This window comes from Melozone crissalis, unplaced genomic scaffold (assembly GCF_028551555.1).
Source record: "Melozone crissalis strain CALT ecotype California unplaced genomic scaffold, PUWL_Pcris_2 ptg000012l_1, whole genome shotgun sequence".
In the NCBI taxonomy this organism is placed as follows: domain Eukaryota; kingdom Metazoa; phylum Chordata; class Aves; order Passeriformes; family Passerellidae; genus Melozone; species Melozone crissalis.
In genome coordinates this window covers 5,502,081-5,521,497 of record NW_026535790.1, presented here as the reverse complement: position 1 = coordinate 5,521,497, position 19,417 = coordinate 5,502,081, and the positions used below count along the sequence as shown (strand labels likewise).

Sequence of the window (19,417 nt, the reverse complement as noted above, 5' to 3'; positions counted from 1 at the left end):
TACCAGCTTCTAGCCAGAGGCAGAGCAGGAAGGCAGCAATTAATTTTGGAAGTCCTCAAAGTTTGCTTCAGATGAGTGACACCAGCAGTGGAGTGAAAATAGAAGTAGTTGGGAAGATTTGCCAGGAAGAATAGAGTATTGAGATTGGGAGTGTGTTTCTGGAAACAATGTGTAAGAAAGATGTAATTCACTGAGTGACATGCAGTAGCCAACTGTCCTAAAATGTGTTTTCAAGTCTGTTTTGTTGCCTTTATGTTCTAAGAATAGTTAACCAGAAAGCTATTGAAATAGTGTCTGAGGATTTGGCTCATGAAACAAAAAATGAATGTAATATGTAGTAAGAAAGTAAATATGCAACAAACATGTGAGCAGTGAAATACAATTTCCTCTTCAGAATGTATTTCTGATGAAAAATGTGCTAATTATAATTGCTGCCACATGTGAAGTAACTTGATTTTCCAAAGAAAAAGGAGAAGAATTTTGACCAACTTGTTTTGTCTCCCTTTACAAGGAAAAACTAATTTGGATGATTATTTGGGATGGTGACACACCAGGACATTACTGTGAGCACTGAAATATCCAAGAGCCACACCATACACAATAAACTCCATCAGAGGCATCATTATCTCTCCACTCCTGCCATTTAGTTGCTCTTTAAAATGAAATTAAAATAAAATTACATAGGTGTGAGGCCTTCCTTCTTGAAGGCACCTCTCAAATTTCAGTTTCTGAAATAGTTGTTTGCATAAACCATGTCGTTTTGAAGTTTGCAGCTGCAGATGTTACTGTATGAGGTACAGGGTTCAAGAAGCTCTATCTGTGATGAGGTTCTAAAAAAATTGCTGGTTTAGAGGTGTCCCAGTGTATATCAGTAGGTTTTTCTTTTTTCTTGTTTGTATTACAAGTTGCTCAGGTTTGCAGATGTGAATTTGGCTGTTCACAGCTCATGTGCCTGTGGAGTACACAGCAGTTTCTTTGCCTCGTGGATTTCAGTGTGTTTGTGTTAGGATTTGGAAAAGCAAGTTAGCCTCAAAATCCGTGTATGGCTGGGTCTGTGTGCTGTTTTCTCTAGAATACAGAGTATAACTTCATTCCTGATTGTGATTGCTTAACTAATAGGCCTGGGGAAGCAGGGACTTGATTCCAGGTCCCATGGCAGCCTGTTTGGCACCAGAACAGCTGGTTGGCTATTTAACACTGAATAGTTAAACAGGAAAAGCTTTCTCAGTCACTTAAAAGTTTCCTTTTGTTTTCAGTAAGAAAAGAATGCGACTTAAAATTGCTGACAAAGAAAAAGTGATAAAATTGTCAGTGGAGTGCTTAACTGAGGATTATAAAGTTCCTGTTCTGCATTCTTTTAAGAATTCCATGGTAAAGAGTGGAGACTGACACCCGAGATTCCATAGAAAACAGTTTTTCAGCTGTGTTATTTGTTTGAAGAAAGTTGTTCTCCATGTAGGCAGTATTAAATAATTAACACTGTTTAGTGCTAATTTTGGTGTCTGCTAACATTTGGATGTTTTCAGTACAGTAACTTTCATCTTCAAAGCAGTGAAGTGAAGCTGATCCTCAGAACATTTTACAACAATAATCTGCTCTTTCTTAGAGCCTAAGTAATAATTTTCTTCCATTAACACTTGGGGGTAGAAAGGTTTCTGTCAGAATGGAAAGGGAAAATAAAGGTTAAATCTTAGTTAAAACGAATGCTGAAGAAAGTGTAAACTGCTTTGGGATTTAATGGCTCTGTGTTAGAGACTGAGGAAAACTCTTGAATCAGTGCTCTGTTAAGGCTTCTAAAATTGTTTTAATGATTGCTAGTGTTCATGCTGCAAAGTAGAAGAAAGCAGCCACCTGGCAAATAATTCAGTAGATTAAGGCTGGCCAGAAGTTTAATAGTTGAGGTTTCTTGGGAGTGTCTAGACCCCAAAAATCTTCATGAAGACTCCAGTCAAAACGGGGACACAGATGGAGGGAAGGGGATTTCCAGATGGGAGCAGGATGGGGTAAACCACCCCACAGTCTCTGCTCCCTGGGGCACCAGCCCTGAGCCCTTTTTGTGCTCAAGGCAGGGACACCACAAATCTCCCATCCCAGCTGGGCACCCCTTGCATGCACAGTCATTCTGTGCTTGTCCTCTTTGGTCAGGGAGCTTTTGTAGGATGTGGCACAGCACTAACAGGCGAGGCTGGAAAATTGAGCTTGTTAAGGATCAACCTCAAAAGCTCCTGGGAAACATGGCTTTTAGCAATTTGGGAAACTTGTGGAGAATAGAGCTCTGAAATCTAAGTTTTAGAGAACAAGAAAACAACTTCTTTTCTAGATCATCTCATTTGAAAAAAGGAACATTTTTTGTTTTGCTTATTTTGCAGTTGTTAATTTTAGATGAGAGTGTAATTACTTCTTGTTAATTACATAAAAACAAACGTTAAAATTAACCTAAAGTGTAGATTTTTTTTGTAGTAGGAATCTCCTAAAGTCATGCTTTACTATTATACTTGAAATGTATCTGTTACTAAACAGTGAAATCAGAATTTCAGTGGAAAAGAATGATTTTGTCAGCAGTGCTGGCTGTAAGGCTGGCAGGAAGCAGTAAATGCTCCTGTGTTACCAGGCTGTGCACGTGTGCTTGTGTATCAGCTCACATAAAGGACTTAACAAAGCCACCTCAAACCTCAGCCTTGAATGGTTTAATTGTTGTTGGCGTTTTCCCCACGGTTAATCTACACTTGTAAAAGCGACCCTGATGTGAGGTTAGGATTTATCAGTGCCGGGCACCCCACACTAATTGGTTCAGCTCTGCACTTCACTGCCGAGGTGCTTCTTCAGAGCTCAGCTGCTCAGAGCAGTTCCCTGCTCAAAGCAGGGGGAAACACTCCTGGGTGTGGGGCTGATCCTGCTCCCAGCCCCACACTGCCTGCAGGCTCCTCCTCAACTGGGAATGCTTTTCCTGAAGTGGAGGAGAACCATGACTTCTCTCTGGGCCTGCTCTTTGTTCTGAATGAAAATGCCAAACATTTTGGCAATAAGCATTGCTTTTCTACAGTAAAGTTTTATAGATTCTGCAAAACTGTTCCCAGTCAAGAAATTTAGCATTTTTTTTTAATACTTCAGGCTAGTAACAGGTTTTTTGTATGAATGTTCCAAAGTTCCTTATGGAAACCCTGAATATTTGCCAGCCTGGATTGAGCAAAAATGGTTTAAGCTGTTGTGTAGAGGTGTGTGAGTGGCAGAGGCTGATGTTAACCATGAGTGCAGGGGAGGGATGAGGAGTTCCCTCTCTGCTGTGCGCACCCCGAGGGTGTCTGAGCCTGGCCACCCTGCCTCTGTACCTTTTCACTGCTCCTCATAGAATCTTCTTCCATTCACTGCATCGCCTTTGGAAGTGAACTGGGAATAATAAAAGCTTTGTGTAAGTTCACTGTGCTGCTGCATTTTGAGCACTGAGTGCAGCCTGCTTAACAGCTTGTTTCCCTCCTCCATCTTGAAAAGATGTAGGGCAAGTAAGGAAGTTACAGCAAGGAAAATAAAGATGGTACAAGGTATCAAGTGGCCGTTTAGAGCTATTATCTGAGTAGACTAGGAAGGGTCCTGGATAACTGAGGAAAAATGTGCTAAAAGTCTGGAGAGCAGATTTTGTCTCTTTAAACTTGCATTCTGGTAATTTAATATGAATTCCCTTGTGTATTATAAGTAGTAGAAAATCCCATATCCCCCTCTACTCATGAAGAAGCCAAACCAGCACACATGACAGTCTTGATTTGCAGTTCTTCTGTATAAACAGTACCTTTCTGCTTCCATATTGCATTTCAGATTGCTCTAGTACTCAGTGCACTGTGCTAAGGACAGCCTGTAGTGGTTCTTGGTTGCAGAGGCCACCACCTCAAGGAAAACATAAAAGGTACTGTGCTACTGAGATCTCCAGTTGTGCATCCCAGCTGGACAGTGTGCACATCCATGGCATGGCAGAGATCACCACTCCTTGTCTCCTCAGGGACACAGTGCTTGCATTTTTCTGAATTAACCATGAGACTAACTGATGAACTTTGGTGATGCTTTGGCCAGGGATTTCAGGCTGCTTTGCTGTAACAGCCACCTCTGAAACACGTTCCATAGTTACCCTCAAAGGAGTGCTTTCTTGTGAGTGTATTTGATGCTGACTCCTTTACTATGCAGCAAAGAAGCCTGGATTTATGCTTGTTTGTGTTGTCAGGTGAGAAGGAAATATGATTACCTGTGCTTGCCTGCTTTTTCACACTTTATGTAGTTTTTAATGTTATTTTCCTGAATCTGATTTATTTTCCCTTCCCTCTTCTCACCGAAGCCTAGTCTAGAGCTACCAGCTACCTGCAACCACCAAGTCAGATTCCATGAGCCTGGAATACCTTAAGCATCTATCCATTTCTCTGCACAGCTGGGAGCATAAGGAAGAAGAGGGAAAACAAGATCAGTGTTAGCAAATCTCCAGTAATAAAGGAAGACCTTTAAAAGCATTACTGAAAATAACAGGAAGAAGTGCTGGAGGTATTAGATCCCTAAATGTGAGGGGTTTGGGCACATTGCACAGTTCCTGTGGCTTGGAGTGATCTTTTCTGTTAAAAGAGAAATTAAAAGATGGGGCTAAAGTAGGTGATTTATATTTTTTGCTCCTAGTGCCTATAAAATTAATTCCAATGCAAATCCATATCGTTATCCACTGTTGTTCTCTACTAGGAAATTCATTTTGCTTTTAAACTCCAACATGGACAGATCAACAGTGTTTCAACAATTTAAAAATCACATTACTATTAGGAAAATACAGTCAAGCTGCCTTCCTGTGCTACTGCTAGTGTGAGCAAAACTCAGCATGCTCTGAGGCTGAGTTCAGGAGTGAGCAGTGCAATTAGCATTTGCTGTAAGGATGAATCTGGTCTCACAACAGAGTTACAACAGAATCTGAATTGTGATGAATAATATTTTGAGTCTGTAGCAAAGTTACTGCGCAGAAGCAGTGTCCTTCAGAGCTGGTTTGGGCAAGTGGTGTGTGTGATCATACCCATGTAAGGCAATGTTTTGTGCTACTGGTAAATGTGCAATGCCTTTTTGCTGCTGAAGCATATGGTGAGTGTTCAGTTATTGTATTTAATTAAATAGATGTACCCCCAGACTCTCTGAGACTGTGGGTTGCACTCATCCAAAATTATATGGAAGTGAGTTCCGAAAAGTTTGTGTATCTGAGTAATAAAAATCGTGCTGGTCCAGGTGGTGATGTGTGCTTTTCTGGACTTCACAAGGAAAGAGGGAGGTGCTAATGGGAGCACAATCACTAATTACATAACATGCTTATATTATTATTCAAATATACCCATTTTAATTGCATTTTAATTATCTGTCTTTACCACACCAAGTACATGCCCACAGCACTGTAGCATGCTGGGTGTAGTGTCACACAAATGGAAATACTCTGTGGCCCTTGGACTGCATCCTTTTCTTCCCTCTTTCAGAACTTCATTTTTTCTGTGAGTGGTTTTGCAGCCTCTCTAGTGATGCCACAGATGGCAGCCTCTGTTGTTGCAGTGGAGAAGGCTATTACTTAGAGCAGTAAAACACGAGCAGGGGTGTGATACTGGAAAAACATTGTTCAGGGTGTGTTCCGTAGGTTGGGACCGAGTGCCTGAGCCGCAGCAGAGATGTAATCACACTGCCATCCCTGGAATGTGCAGAGACAAGACCTGACGAGTTGGGGAAGCTGCTGCTGTAGCCTTGCTGCTCTAGATACAGCCAGGAGAAGGTAGTGCAAGTCCAGGAGCTGCTGCCATAATAGGTCATGACACTTCTGATGTTTTGGCCTTTCCTGATCATGGGGGAAAATAATTTATCTTGTCAACTGTTCCAGTTATTGGTTTTTGAGTATTACAGGGTAACCAGAAGCAGTCTTCCTGCCTTTCTTCCTGATCTGATAGTTTTCTAGAAGGATAGCCTAAGCTAAAAAAGCTCTTCAGACTAAGAAAAGGAACTGTGAAAGATTTTTCAGCAGGCCTTCTCTTGCCCTGATGACTGCCACGAGGTTTGACACTGTGCAATGCATAAAGCCAGGATAATGAGACAGGCAGGTTGGTATCTTCTGTTAAATAATTTCACTGTACTGAAGAAAAGCTCGTGCCAGTGCTGCTGTCTACCCCAGTTATTAAGCACCTGGGGCTTAAAAAGCTTTTGGAAGATCCCTTGAAATGTGAAGGCTGCCTATGCACTCTTCACCAAGAGCATCAAGTTGTAATTTTGTTGGATAATTATGGGTGTGTTGTTAGTGTCCAAACTGAACTCTAGTTCATGCAGTCTTTCATCTGACACTGAATTATTCATAAAGCAGAGGGTTAAACTGCTGAAAGCAGGTAATTTAGTCACTCTTGGTATCAGTAAATTTTTGGAGTGACTTCTTCAATGGCAGCTTAAAGTCTACTGAGAAGTTGTATTGATAATACCTTAAATGCTTTTAATGTGTCAGTAGCAAGTTAACCACATTTTTAAGGATTTTAAGAATTTTGTTTTGTAAAGTGCCATCAGACTGCTCCTGTCTTTGAAGATCAGCAGATAAATAGGTTGCTGCAGGAAACTGCTTAGTTACAGAGCACGTTCTGCATAGGCTATTTGTTCTCAGCTATTTTTCTGTCCACAAAGTTACATTGTACCTCCCATTTATTTTCCCATGAAGATAACTGTATCAGTGGGATGAAGCTTCTGATACTATTTACCTTACAGACTGGTATTGTTCATGCGTGGTGTTCAGGGGCTTCTTAGAATGTAACTGCTTTGTTTTATCTAAGAATAGAATAATCATGTACTCTATTAATACAATTTTGTTCCCATCCATTAGATACATTGGCACAGTTAGAAACCAGTCTGGCCATCCTGTGCTTTGTCAAAATGTCCTCTTTGGCCAGGCAGACCCAGTGCTGGGAATGCAAGGCAGCAGCAGCACAATGATTGATCAGTGTAATAATAAATGGTGGCTGCAGTGTTGTTACTGTCTGTCTAGTCATTGCTACATATTCTGTGGGCATGGCAGAGATGAGTCTGCTTCCAGGAAGCTGTCCCATCCCAGTTCTTCATTTGATGTCTTGTGTAACATCATCTTCTGTGGGAGACTTGCAATTCCCAGTCAATAATGCAATAATTACTTGTTTCAGATGACAATTAGAGAGCAAGAGACTTCCGTATAATACTGCTTCATTTTTGTTTTGGGTTTTTTTTTTTAAGATATAATGTTGACTACTTGCTCTTTAGTAAATAAATGTCTTTTCTCCTTTCTTTCTAAATGTAATAGAGTAAATTTTGAAAGGATTGAAGATATTTAAACCTTATTTCCCTACCTGGAAGTCCCCTCACTTCCTATGCCCCTAATACCTCTTTCCCTTAGTCTGTAAGCTTGGCTCTGCCTCCTGATACTTCTCTAGAAGCTTTTTCCCCTTAAGACTTGGTCATTGTCCTTCATAACTTTCTTCTTAAGGTACATACATTCCTAGATACACCTTTTGACTGGATCAAGTAAAGAGCCATTAAAAAAGAAAAATAATAAATGAAACCAAAGCAAATTTTCCCCAGCTTTGCTAATGGGAGAATTAACTTTTAACTAAGACAAATGATAAATAATATTTACAAGTAATGGAAACATCCATGACAGCAGTTACCTACATCTTGATCCATAGGATCATGGGTGTTTCTGTACTTCCCTTTTCCCTCCTCCCGTTCTTCTGGCCAAATTAATCTCAGTCTCTGCTACTGTTTGATACATTTGAAATGTTTCAGGTAAATTGCTTTATTTTTGGATGCCTTTTGAAAGGCAACCACAGTACAGAAATTGCTTGATTCCTCTTCAGATATTTCATTATAGCAACCTAGGACTGTCTTATAAAGATGAAACTGTGGAATGCTTTTCATTTAATTCCTTTTCTCTTGAGTCCCTTTGTGCAATAAGCAGTGTTTGTATTCTAACTGCAGGTAGGGATTAGAGGCCAAATAGTTTCTCTTACCTTGGAAAAGCTGAGTTCTTTCAGAGCAAGTGAGGGGAAACTTTTGCACAGAGCACTTCCAGTAGTTCAAAGATTTACTGCTGTAAATGAATTCCATTCAGATCATGGAGTTGGGAGCTTGTTTGGCTTATTTTGGTATGTGTGGTTGTTTTGGTTTTATTTTTTGGCCTGGCTATTTGGTTTTTTGTTTGTTTGGTTTTTGATTGTTCTTTTTAAACCCTGCCCTCCTGGGAGCCACTCTATTCATCTGGCTTTCAGAGCAGTGGTTTCCAGACTTTGGGAGAAGCAAGCTGCTGGAGCCCAGAAGTTTTCCTGTGAGCTGTTCCAGCCACATGGAAACCAATTCCACAGGAGTGCCTGCAGCCCCTTACAGCATGGCCTGGGCAGTCTGTGTCCAGAGTGCTGAAGTCACCTGTTGGCATTGTTACTGCCAGCTCAAGGCAGCCAGGAGAAGGTAGTGAGGTTCTCAAGGCAGGTATTTGTTCATCATCTTTTTCATATTTTTAAAACTTTCTTGTTTGCTTTGAAGAAGCAATTTTCTTGCTTTCTGTTTGAGTCTCTTGAGTGTCCTTTTTGCACCACCACAGTTCAGTAACTGCTTTGGAAAGTGTGGCATTTACTGCTTGCTTTAGAAATTTTTCAATTATGTATTTTGATATGCTGCGCAATAGCTACAATAGCAAGGATCAATTTGGTGACTGAAGAGGTGATATTTATTATAGCACTTGAAATCACAGAATGTTTATTCATTATGATTTCTAGTAGGAATGATTTCTTAATTTTTTTTATTTGTGTGCTATTATCCATGTCAGGCTGGTATTTTAAACTAAGCACTGAAATAAACCTTTAGATATTGATTTATTTGAAATATTGGTATATTTTAAAATAATAATTGTTAAAAACTTTTGTTATGGTTTGCTCCTCAATAGATGTTCTGTAGTGAGTGCAGAGGGCCATGGCTCTGCTGGGGCTGCCCTGAGGGGGTGTGACAGCTTTGGGTCCTGACACTGAGATGCAAAGCTAGACCTGGGCTGTGTGTTGAGCATGCAGTGGATATCCTTGATCTTGATGTAGATTGACTGCTACAGCATGGGTTTTGCTCATTTGCATTCTCTGACTTTATTCTTATCTCCTGCCACCTGATATTTTTGCTCAGTAAGTTCTTTTCCCGGTGTTTACTGCAGGTTCAGTCATCCACTGGAATTCACGCACCCCCCCTTATCATATCTGCATATAGTGTTGTATTTAAAAAGAAAAATGCCCTTTTAAAACTTTAATGAAGGCTTTGTTTCTGGAATGTCCATTTAGTCCAGCAGAAGAGGAGAAAGTTGTGTTGTTTTCTGCTTTCCCCCACTAAAAGCAAGACCCTGGATGTGAAAGTTCATGGTATTCTCCAAGCTGCTGCCAGCAGTGAATGACTGACCCCCTTCAGGCTGCTGATGCTGCCCTTGGTGCAGCTCCCTGCTCATTTTGGGGTTGCAGTGGCGCTGCTGCATGGAGAGCTGTGCAGGGGCTGTGAAGCCCTGGGTGCCAGCGATTTGCAGCGTGAGGCGGATGTGTGCGATAACTGTAACCAAGGTTTTAGTATCACCATTACTCCTCCGCTGTGGTCTCCTTAACCTCAAAAGGAAACAAATGTTTCATAACCTGCTGCCGAGACTGCTTCAGTTTCTCCTCTGTGGCTGCCAGCTCCCAAAGCTAATGACAAACATTATGGATAAGATTTCAGACTTTGACTATGGCAGTGCTGTGAGTCATGACTGAGAGCTTAGTGCAGTTACAGCTCGCTGTGATCGTGGTTCAACAGAGGCAGTTCCTGCTGTAGTGGAATCGCTGTGCTTGTGCAGTCATTCTGTAGCTTTTGGCCACCCGCGACTGCAAACACGTGTTTGTGCTGAGCAATGTGTCCTGCAGCTTGGGGACAGAGCACTCTGCTCTGCTCCTCTCCTAGAGCTGCAGTTAAGTTGTGCCAGAAGCCACATGAACTTGACAAAATTTTTTTCCCCTTTCTCATCAGTAGGAAAAAAATATGGCAAACTGAGATTCCTTCCTTGTAGATTTGAATTGTTGTGAACAGTAGAACAACGGAGCAATGTGTCTTGCTGTGACACTTGAGTCCATATTATTAAGCTGAATCTGCCAGAAAAGCTTTTTTTTTTTGAATACAAGAAGTTTTTTTAAAAATCAGTGATACTCCTTTAATTCTGATTGCTTAATAGTGTATTTGAATATGATAATACTGATCTCATAGTCCATAACAAGCAGATTTTTTTTTTCATATATACTTTTTTCATATATACTTTCTGTAGGGTCTGTCATTATAGGGCAAGTTTATAGTTGGGTTTTTTCCTTCTCTCTCCCTCTTTGCCCTGCAGCAATTGCCACAACCATTTTGCTTTCAGGCTTTCATCTCAGCACTTCAGTGACAGACTTAGTCAATGGGGGATGAGAAGTGTGCACCTGCAGAGTCACTTATATATAATCCAGTAATTTGTTTGTGTAAGATGACTGACATTTCTTATCAGCTTCCCAGACTGTGGTGTCACGCTCCAGTTTTGTTCCAGTGTTTAGACTTATTAAACATCTCAGTATTTAGACTTATTTCAGTATTCATGATATTTCAGTAACTAAGTGAAAGCTCTTTTTTGTGTACAAACTCATCAATATCTGAAATGTCTCTTCTTGGAAGTTGTCTTAGCCTCCAAACTCAGAGACCCCTGTAAACTCTTCAAGGTGTATTTTTCATTTGTAACACAGTGCCGTGGGCAGAGAGAAAAAGATATGTGATGTTAAATGTTTCAGAAGAAATTGTCAACACTATTTTTCATGTTGCCGTGCATTCCTTTTTGTAACAAAAGTCTATCTACAGAGGTTTATGTGTTGCATTTTGAGGAGGTGAAAAATAAATGCTTACAAAACAGTTTTTTAGTGTCTACAATTTTGCTATTGAAAGCTGTATTCATTGAATACTGCAGTAATATATTTAAAGAGTTAAAAACATTTCCTATTCCTAAAGTCACTTTGTTGTGATACTTCCTTAATTGATGTTGTTTATGTTAACTTTTAGTTGATTTGTAGACTGCATCTCAAATTTATTCCAGGGATGTCATTAAAACTGGGTATTCTGATGTGAGAATGGACAGATGACATGACTGGAGTGATGTTGACACACTGGTTTAAGCTGCATTAAAGACAGCAGTGTATTAAGTAGTATGTTTGGTAGGAAGGTTTTCCTGGCCAGTGTGGACAAGTATTTTTTCTTTTTCTTAATCCTGTAATGTATAATTTGAATAAGTCTTTGGCATTGCCTCTGCTTGAGGCAAAGGAAAACATGTTTCTTAATTAAACCTTGGTATGATTTTACAGTTCTTTCCTATGAGCTCTTAAAGACAAGAGAGAAAAACACAAATTACAGGTTTTCAATGCTCTACTAGAAAATGTATTTTCTTATACTGCTTGCTAGTACATCTGTTGAAGAGGGGTTGTGTATTGTTTGTGTAAAGGATTAGTTGACTTTTATTAGCAGTTAAAACATTTCCTTTGTTCACAGTAGCCAGAAACATTGATTGGTGTTATCTGGTTTCCATATCTGAAAGCTGTATCTCAAACTTTGTGTCCATCTATGTCAGAAGCAGCAGCAGGGGCATTCATCATGGCTCATTTGTCTTGTCACTAAACAGTATCTCAGAAGCTGTCTGTGTTTAAGTTGATTGCTGTTGCTGTGATCTCTAACTCCTCATACTTTCAGAGAATGTAGAGCAGTATCTCATAGAAAGCTTTTTATTTTCTTAATTAAGATCAGTTCTTCCCCATGACATGGTGTCAATATTTAAATTCCCTGTTTAAAGATAATATCGGATATGCTTTTAGTGAAGAACAGAACTATTCCTAAGGTGTTTGCTTCAGTTTGTTTCCAGATCGTAAGTTGCACTGATGATAACTTTAGGAAGAAAAATAATTTTAAAAAAAGTTAGTATTAATTTAGTGTAAACAATTGTTGCATTTTGAGAACATGCTGTATGCTTCTAAAATGCAGTGACCCAGAGGACAGCTTTCTGTTTAGACTAGCACGTGCTGTTAAAACGTTCAAAAAGCAGGGGGGAAGGCAGGATGTTGAAATGAAATTGGAGATCTTTCCTTCTCACACTTAATTTTTGTCATTTTTCCTGCTCTTAAGTTGCAGGAGTTCAAACGTGTCCCCCCATAATTTTGTTGTAGTAAATCTTTACCTTGCTGTTCTGCTGCAGCATTGCCAGTGCCGATTGCTGCTGAGGGGGCCCCTGAGGCTCTGCCACACCCGAGCCAATCTTCTGCAAACCTTTTTCTTACAGTCAAAACTTCAAATCATGCTTGATTTTGCTTTTGTTCTAAAGCTGAGAATTTAGAAAAAGTGCATGTGTTAGTGCTGCAGTGTGTGTTTCACAGCACACCTTTTGCTGGTACCTCAGTGAGATCTGCTGCACCCTAATAGTGTCCAGAAGCCGTGGGTGAGCATTAAGTTGTGATCCAGTGTAGCCCTAATCCAGGAGTAAGTCTCTAACCCGAGCTGTTTCTGTCGTGCTGAGGGCAGAGGTTACTACTTGTGCGGATTTACTGCGAGAGTAAACAATCAGAATAGAAGTGCTGGGTGTGAAAGTATCTCCGTGTGTGCTGTGAATTGGAATGAGGCTGCAGAAGCGGGGTGTGCTCTGAGGAGAGGGAGCGCTCTGGAGCTCCTGCTGCACTTCTCCCGTGCCTTATCCTGCCTTCGGTGAGAGCTCGCTGGCTTTTCAAAGACTCGGAGACAATCATACAGCGATTCCAGTTGTCGCTTGTGTTTGTTTTGCCCAGGAGACTCTCAGCCGCTGTCTGGTAGAAGGCAGTGTCCGGGCTAGCCGGCAGTTCTTGCAAACAGCCGGGCACCCCAGCCCGTGGGCATCCCGGTCTGTGGGCACCCATCCCATCCCATCCCTGCGTGCCCGTGAGGAGCCGGAGCCGCCCGGAGCTCGGCAGGGCCGCTGGCGAGGCCGGCTCTGTCCAGGGTGCTGACAGGCAAGGGCACGGCCGGGCTGCTGTGCTGGGGCTGGGATCGTGCCGTGTCCCTTGGGAATGGTTTCCATCCTGTGACACTGGTTCCCTGCATCCCCAGCAGTGCACATTGTCAGTAACTTGTGTTACTGACTGATATTGTGTGGAGCTTTTGGGTATAAAACTGCTCCTGGTTACACAAATCAGTGACCTTGAGGTTTTTGAGGGGTAGTGGAATATATAAGTTAATAGCATTGTGGGGGCCTGAATAAATGTATAGTTATGCAGAGAGTCCCTGTTAAGATCTATGTATTGTAAGATCTATGTGTGGGTCCTAGTTACTCCAAACGAGCTACAGCTGCACAGTCCTTAGTTGGGGAGCAGCTGTGGCTCCTGAAGGTAACTGGAATAAATAGGGGTGGGTCGAGAGCCCAGGAGGAGCCCCTGAGAAGACACATGAAGAACTGTGCTGCAGAGAAGAACAGCTTGGTACAGTATGGGACTTGAGAAATATGAATACAACAATACAACAACATAGCATGACTTGTACAGCTATGAGAAACTCATCAGACCTTTTAAATTAGAGTCTTTTAAGCAGTGCTTGTACTTGAGATGGTTGCAAGGGCTTATAGGTTTTACAGTTTGATGATACAAGCCAGTTTAGTTTATCCAAGAACAAACCCACTTTTCTGGAGTCATGCTGAAACTGTCCACTGGCTTTTGGTGTGGAAGCACTGGAAGGAGGTGTTGTTCAGTTGTTGGAGGAATCAGGAAGGTGCAATGCAACTTAGAAATAGTGGGGTTCCAGTTCATCAAGTTGTCTCATATCTCTTGGTTTAGTGGCATTTACATATGTAATGGTCACTGGAGCAAAACTTAATGGCAGCGTTGGCTAGAAACTGGAAAATGTTTTATCTAAAATATTCCTTAATCCTAAAAGATTTCCTTTTCAATTTTCCTCGAGAAAGATTTAAATCTTACCCTTACATTTGATTAGAGGTTCAGTTTTTTTCTTAAAAAAAAAACAGTAACACTGAAGAAATCTTAAAGTAACTTGTTAGTTAAGAAAGTCTGCTATTAGGAACTTGAACTTGTGTAAAAATTTCTTGCATTCTAAGAATGCAAGAGACAGTAAATAAAAAGTTGTTATTTAATGAGACTTGATTATGAGATACTGATTGCAAGGCAATCTGGGAACTTAAAAGTTGGTTTGTTTTTTGTGTCTGTATTCCACATTAATGTGGACTTTTTTCTTCATCCATAAATATGGGGATTTTTTTTAGACACATACCAGTACAACTTTTGAGCAATAACTTAAATAAATTCTGTTCTGTGCAAGTGTATACTATTCATCTGTCTCATAAACACTACCTGAGACAAAAAAGTTGACTTCTAATTATTAATTATGTGTTTAATTTTTACATACTTTTTTTCTATCTTAGCTGGAGATACAGATGATCCTCCAAGAATTACTCAAAATCCTGTCATTAATGGGAATGTAGCAATGGCTGACGGACATAACAACACTGAGGAAGACATGGAAGATGGTAAGTAAATATTTGATGAACACATGGTTTGTTTGGCTTCTTTAGTTTTGTGATTTTGAGAGAAAGTAGTCCATCTCTTACCTGTGTCCTGTGATCTGCAGCTCATTAAAAAAATGAATCCCTCTGTAGTCATGGCTGCTGGTTTTCTGTGTAGGCATCCTTTTGACATAGCTGTACAATAAGATTAGACTTCTGAAGGCTTGGGATTTTTTTCTTGTGCTCTTTCTAGGTACTCATTTAAAAATTGCTGAAAGTGCTGCTGTCCATTGTTATGTTTTGTGATGCAGCCCTTTAAAGGTGCTGCAGCTGGGCTTTGCTGAATAGTAATTTTGTCAGTTATGCAATTCCTTCAGGGTGTTTAGTCCTTATCTGTCCTGCTCTCTTGTCAGGTGGCAGCTGTGATCTGGTTTTGTCTTTGTGTGGTAAGTCAGTGGTAACTATTCTGTTGATGAACATCTTTTGTTCTCAGTTCTGACACTTAATTTTACTTGGAAAAGTAAAAGAAAAATTATGTATTAATGTCCTGTTAATAAAAGGGACATGTGTTTTTGAAGTCTTTTTCTTGGTCCATTAAATGAAAATAAGGGTGTACAGTTTGTTGCAGAGGATCAAATAATTATAACTGGGTATTTTTAAAGAAAGGTAACAAGTTTCTAAATCTGTTATGTTTAGTAAGGAAAATGTGCAGTAATATTTCTTTTCTTGGGAAAGGATATGGGCAGGGACTGCTCATTTTGAAGAATGAAATATAATTGAGTTGGGAGAAGAGAAGCATCCTATGAGTGAGATTTGTTCCATATTTTGTGCTGTCTTGTGAGAGTACATTTAGGACTAGGCTAAAACATTTAGTTAGATTTATGCAAAAATATTGAGTGATTTTTTTCAGAAAAATCAGAGTTTAAGGTTAAAGGTCAAAAAAGTGTTTATTTTAATGTGTTCAAGGAATGTAGAATACTACAGAAAATAGTAATGTTCCATGAAGAGAATAGGGTTTAAATTCAGAACAAAAGCATCTCATGCTTGAATCACCTCTGTATCATTGGCAAAGATAAAGTTTTCTATGACCAGAGTCTTGCAATTAAAGAAAACTGTAATCTGCTTAGCCTATGAATTTTATTTGTGGGGTTACCTGATCTCATTCAGAGAGTTTTGATTTATTGCTCAGAGTCTTTTCTTATCAAAAGCTGTTATAAAAGATGTTAAATGTCTGTCAGGCCATGGTATTTAGAGGGTGACAAGAGAAGGCCACATGGGTTGACACCAACTGGCTGGAACAGATCTGTTTGAGCTCTGCTCTTGGTAGGGATGTTTATATGTATAATGCCTGGTAGTGTTTGCTGTTGATACAACCAGTGCATAACACATTGGTGAATTAGAAAAATCCACTAGTTGGTCTGTATATACTGGCACAAATTAGCCAAAATAGGGACTTAAACTGCAGAAATAGCTGAGGGCAAGTAATCAGGTATTCACCTCTTCATTCAGAATGTTGACCCATTAGCCAAAAAACTGCTGTGAACCTGTTTGTATCAATTCCCAACTCTTTGACTCTCAGAACTGGGTATGGAACATGTTGCACTAGGGAGAAGAAATATCTGAAGGCATTTGACAGAAGTTTGTGGGAGCTTCTCATGCCTTTATGGACTTCAGCGTGGTCAGGAGCTTGGGCTCACTCTGCACTGGGACACCCTTCAGGCTTCAAGTGTGATTATTAAGCAATACTCTTAATAGTTCCTCATTATATTTGAATAAGGAGTGTCTGGCTACATGTTGGTGCTGCTGCAGCTGTGCATTGACACAGATAGAGAAAAGTGTTATTGCAAAATGTTAGAGTTGCAAAAACATTCCTGAAGACTTACATCATGTAAGTGGATGGTGCCTCTTTTCCAAGTCTTGTAAATCAGATTAATTGCTTGCTGTTGCATTATTTACACATCAGTGCAATTGTTCTCTTGCTGTTTGTGCTCTTGCTAACCTGGTTTGCAGTATGATGTGCATGGGTAATGGACAGCTCAGAGATTACGAAGACAGGGAAAATGGGAGATATGGGCTTCTCTGATAAATATGCAGTTTTCCTTTCAAGGGGCATCAATCTGAGCTGATACGGAATGGATGAGGAGAATTTAGATACCTCTTCAGTGAAATTAATGAGTTTAATGGTTCCTGTGAGAGAGGTGAACAGTAAGATGAAAGGTTGATGCTTCCAGGTGGATCATAAAAATCGGCTTTCTGGTGATTTTCTGAGTTCAAGAAACTTTTGAGCTGGTTTTGTTCTTCCAGCTTAGCACATAAAGAAATGACTGATAAGATTGGGGGAAAAAAAATGCAGCTCTCATCCCCTTTGCTAGGCAACAGGCTGCAGGCATTGTGAGGCACAGGGAATGGGAGCAGCAGTGCACCTGCAGCAGGACTTTCAGATAAGGCTGCGTTCTCTCAAGGCTGTGACCAGTACCTGTTGCTGCTCTGTGGGAAGTCTTAGCAATTAAAAAAAACAAACAACTGAAGGACTGTGCTGTGCTTTGTGTGGAGTAGGACTTAAATGAACCAGACTTTAAAAGCTGGAATAGCAGCCTCTGCAAATAAAGTAAAAAATATTAAAAGTAAGGCTCTGATCAAAACTTGTTTGCAAGTGCATGAGTATTCAAAGCAACACATAGAGTAAATTCTCTTAGAAGTTAAAGTTCAAACAGAAGGTCCCTAGCTGAACATAAACTCACAGCTTTGCCATTACCTCCTGAAGTCTCATTTCTGTGAAGAATTGCAGAGGCAAGAAAGTTTTCAGAAGCATCAGTCTTAGCCATGTGCTGGTATTGCATGCTGTATTTGGATCATTATTAAAATATTCATAGAATATTCAGCCAGTTTCTCCATTAATAATTCAGGTTCAGAATATTTTAATAACTCCAGTGCACTTTCAAGGTAGCAACATTTACTAAGAGAATAAAGAAATCTGCTTTTCCCCAAAGTACCAACATTTAAATATGTGTTTCAGCCTTAAAATGGATCCTGTTCAGTATTTGGATCTCCGATTTGAAGGATCTTTCTTCTATGAAGATGCTGAATGTGACATTCATCACATCAATGAGAAAATATTTCCCATGTAGCAAAGACAGTCCATTGCATGTAATTTGTCCAAGTATTGTCAGCTGGATCAATCCTTTTGACTTTGTGTTCAATTTGTAGTTCTGGGATTTATAAAAGTCTCACTTGCCAGTCACTACTGAATTATCCTGCTGCCAGTTGCAGTCTTTAACTGGCATCTGGAGGACATGTTCATGATGGCAAAAAAGGCTTTATTTATTGGTGTAATTTTCATGTTTGCTATGTAAACTTCTTTCTAATAAAATTCATCCTTTAATCCATTATAGTTCCTAAGAAAAAATAGGCTCACTGACAGGAAAGGAATGTTGTTATTTTTAAAGAAACTTCTATTTTAGGGTTGACCTGTGTTACAAGGCTGCATTTTTATGGAGCAGTTACTACTGCTTGTTCAAATATTTTACAGAGAAGAGTTCCCATTCCCTGGTGAGCTCTCATCCACAGGCTTTCCTGAAAAGAAACCAAGAAATACAGGCAAGCTTCCTCTGAAGCATCTGCAGATGCTGCGTGGGCTGCATTTTTTAGCTGACACTGTAGCAGCACTGCTGCATCCTTGTGCTGAAGTGCTTTGAAAGCTGCATCAAAGGAGGCAGAAAGCAAACTTGGCTCGTTTTTTGGAAGCTCAGGCTGAGCCCAGAAGCACTGATATCATGATTGTGAGTAGGGAGGTGGCCTCAAGTTGGTTTGAGATACACGTGTGATACAAGACTGATTTTAAAATAAGTGTGTTACAGATTTGTTTCATCCTGGCTGCAAATCAAGTTAGAGCTCCTCTGTCTGCAGCCTGTCAGGTTCTTTGGTGTAGAGGATCAGCTCTTCACTGTGTCAATGGGCAGTGAGTAGTGAAACTGGGAAGAGAGCATTTTATAAGTAGGTGACAGACTGTAGTTAGCTGCACTTCCAGGCAGGGAAAAAGGAGAAAGTAATCCTTTGAACTCTTGTGTTACTGAGGAAGCTGACAGCACAGGGGAAAAAACCAAGGTCTTTGCAGGAGTGGAGGGGACAGGAAGCAGATTTGGGCTGTAGTACCTCCAAGAGATAATTGGAGTGCTTGGGGCTGTCAGACCATACACAAAAAATATTCTGTGTTGCAGTTCAGGAGCAGGACAACTGCATGAAAACTGCTTCACAAGGGAGAAGAATGAAATCTATCCTAGCTCCCTAGCAGTTGTGGCTAAAACTTGGTAATTTTCTGTATGAAATGTATAATCTTTACCTTGTTGCATGTTGTAATCAAGAGTGTTCCATTTTTAAATTAAGGTAGCAATCAGGACTCACCTGTGTTTTGGAAAAATGATTCAGTGCTGTGTCTGGTGCTGTGCCAAGCTGAGTAAACCTCTACTGTTCCTCTATGGCAGGGACACATTTGCTGTACTGTGTGCCTTGTCACAGCTCACACTCTGACTTCTGCCTCAGTGGTGTTGTCCCTCAGTGCTGTTTGATTTCAGTGCCACTGCATGTGTGACACACCTTTGGTTGTGCAGTGAGAGCAGCAGGGTGACCATGGGTGTGCTCATCCAACCTCCTGAGAGCCAGGATTCCCTGTCACACCAGTGTCAGACTGGAACCAGGGAGTGAGACTGTCTTGTGTATCCCTGGGAATGTCTTGTGCATCCCTGGCCTGTCAAGTTGTTGGGATAAGTTGCAGGATTTTTCTCTGAGTGCAATATGAGGCGTGTCACAGTAAAGAGAGCCTGGCCTTGTGCCTTGCTGAATCTGTCACAGTCTCCAGCACCCTGTTATGTGTACTACAGAAGC

The 19,417-nt window shown here is 40.5% G+C and overlaps 1 protein-coding gene across 1 annotated transcript in view; it reads left to right on the top strand.

The window, feature by feature from the left end:
- The window catches only part of USP7 (ubiquitin specific peptidase 7), a 69,923-nt gene that overhangs the window by 16,263 nt on the left and 34,243 nt on the right, over positions 1–19,417 (top strand). The window contains exon 2 of the mRNA XM_054270748.1: positions 14,456–14,560. Within this exon, the coding sequence (XP_054126723.1) occupies positions 14,456–14,560 (105 nt within the window). The remainder of the gene's footprint in view (positions 1–14,455; positions 14,561–19,417) is intronic.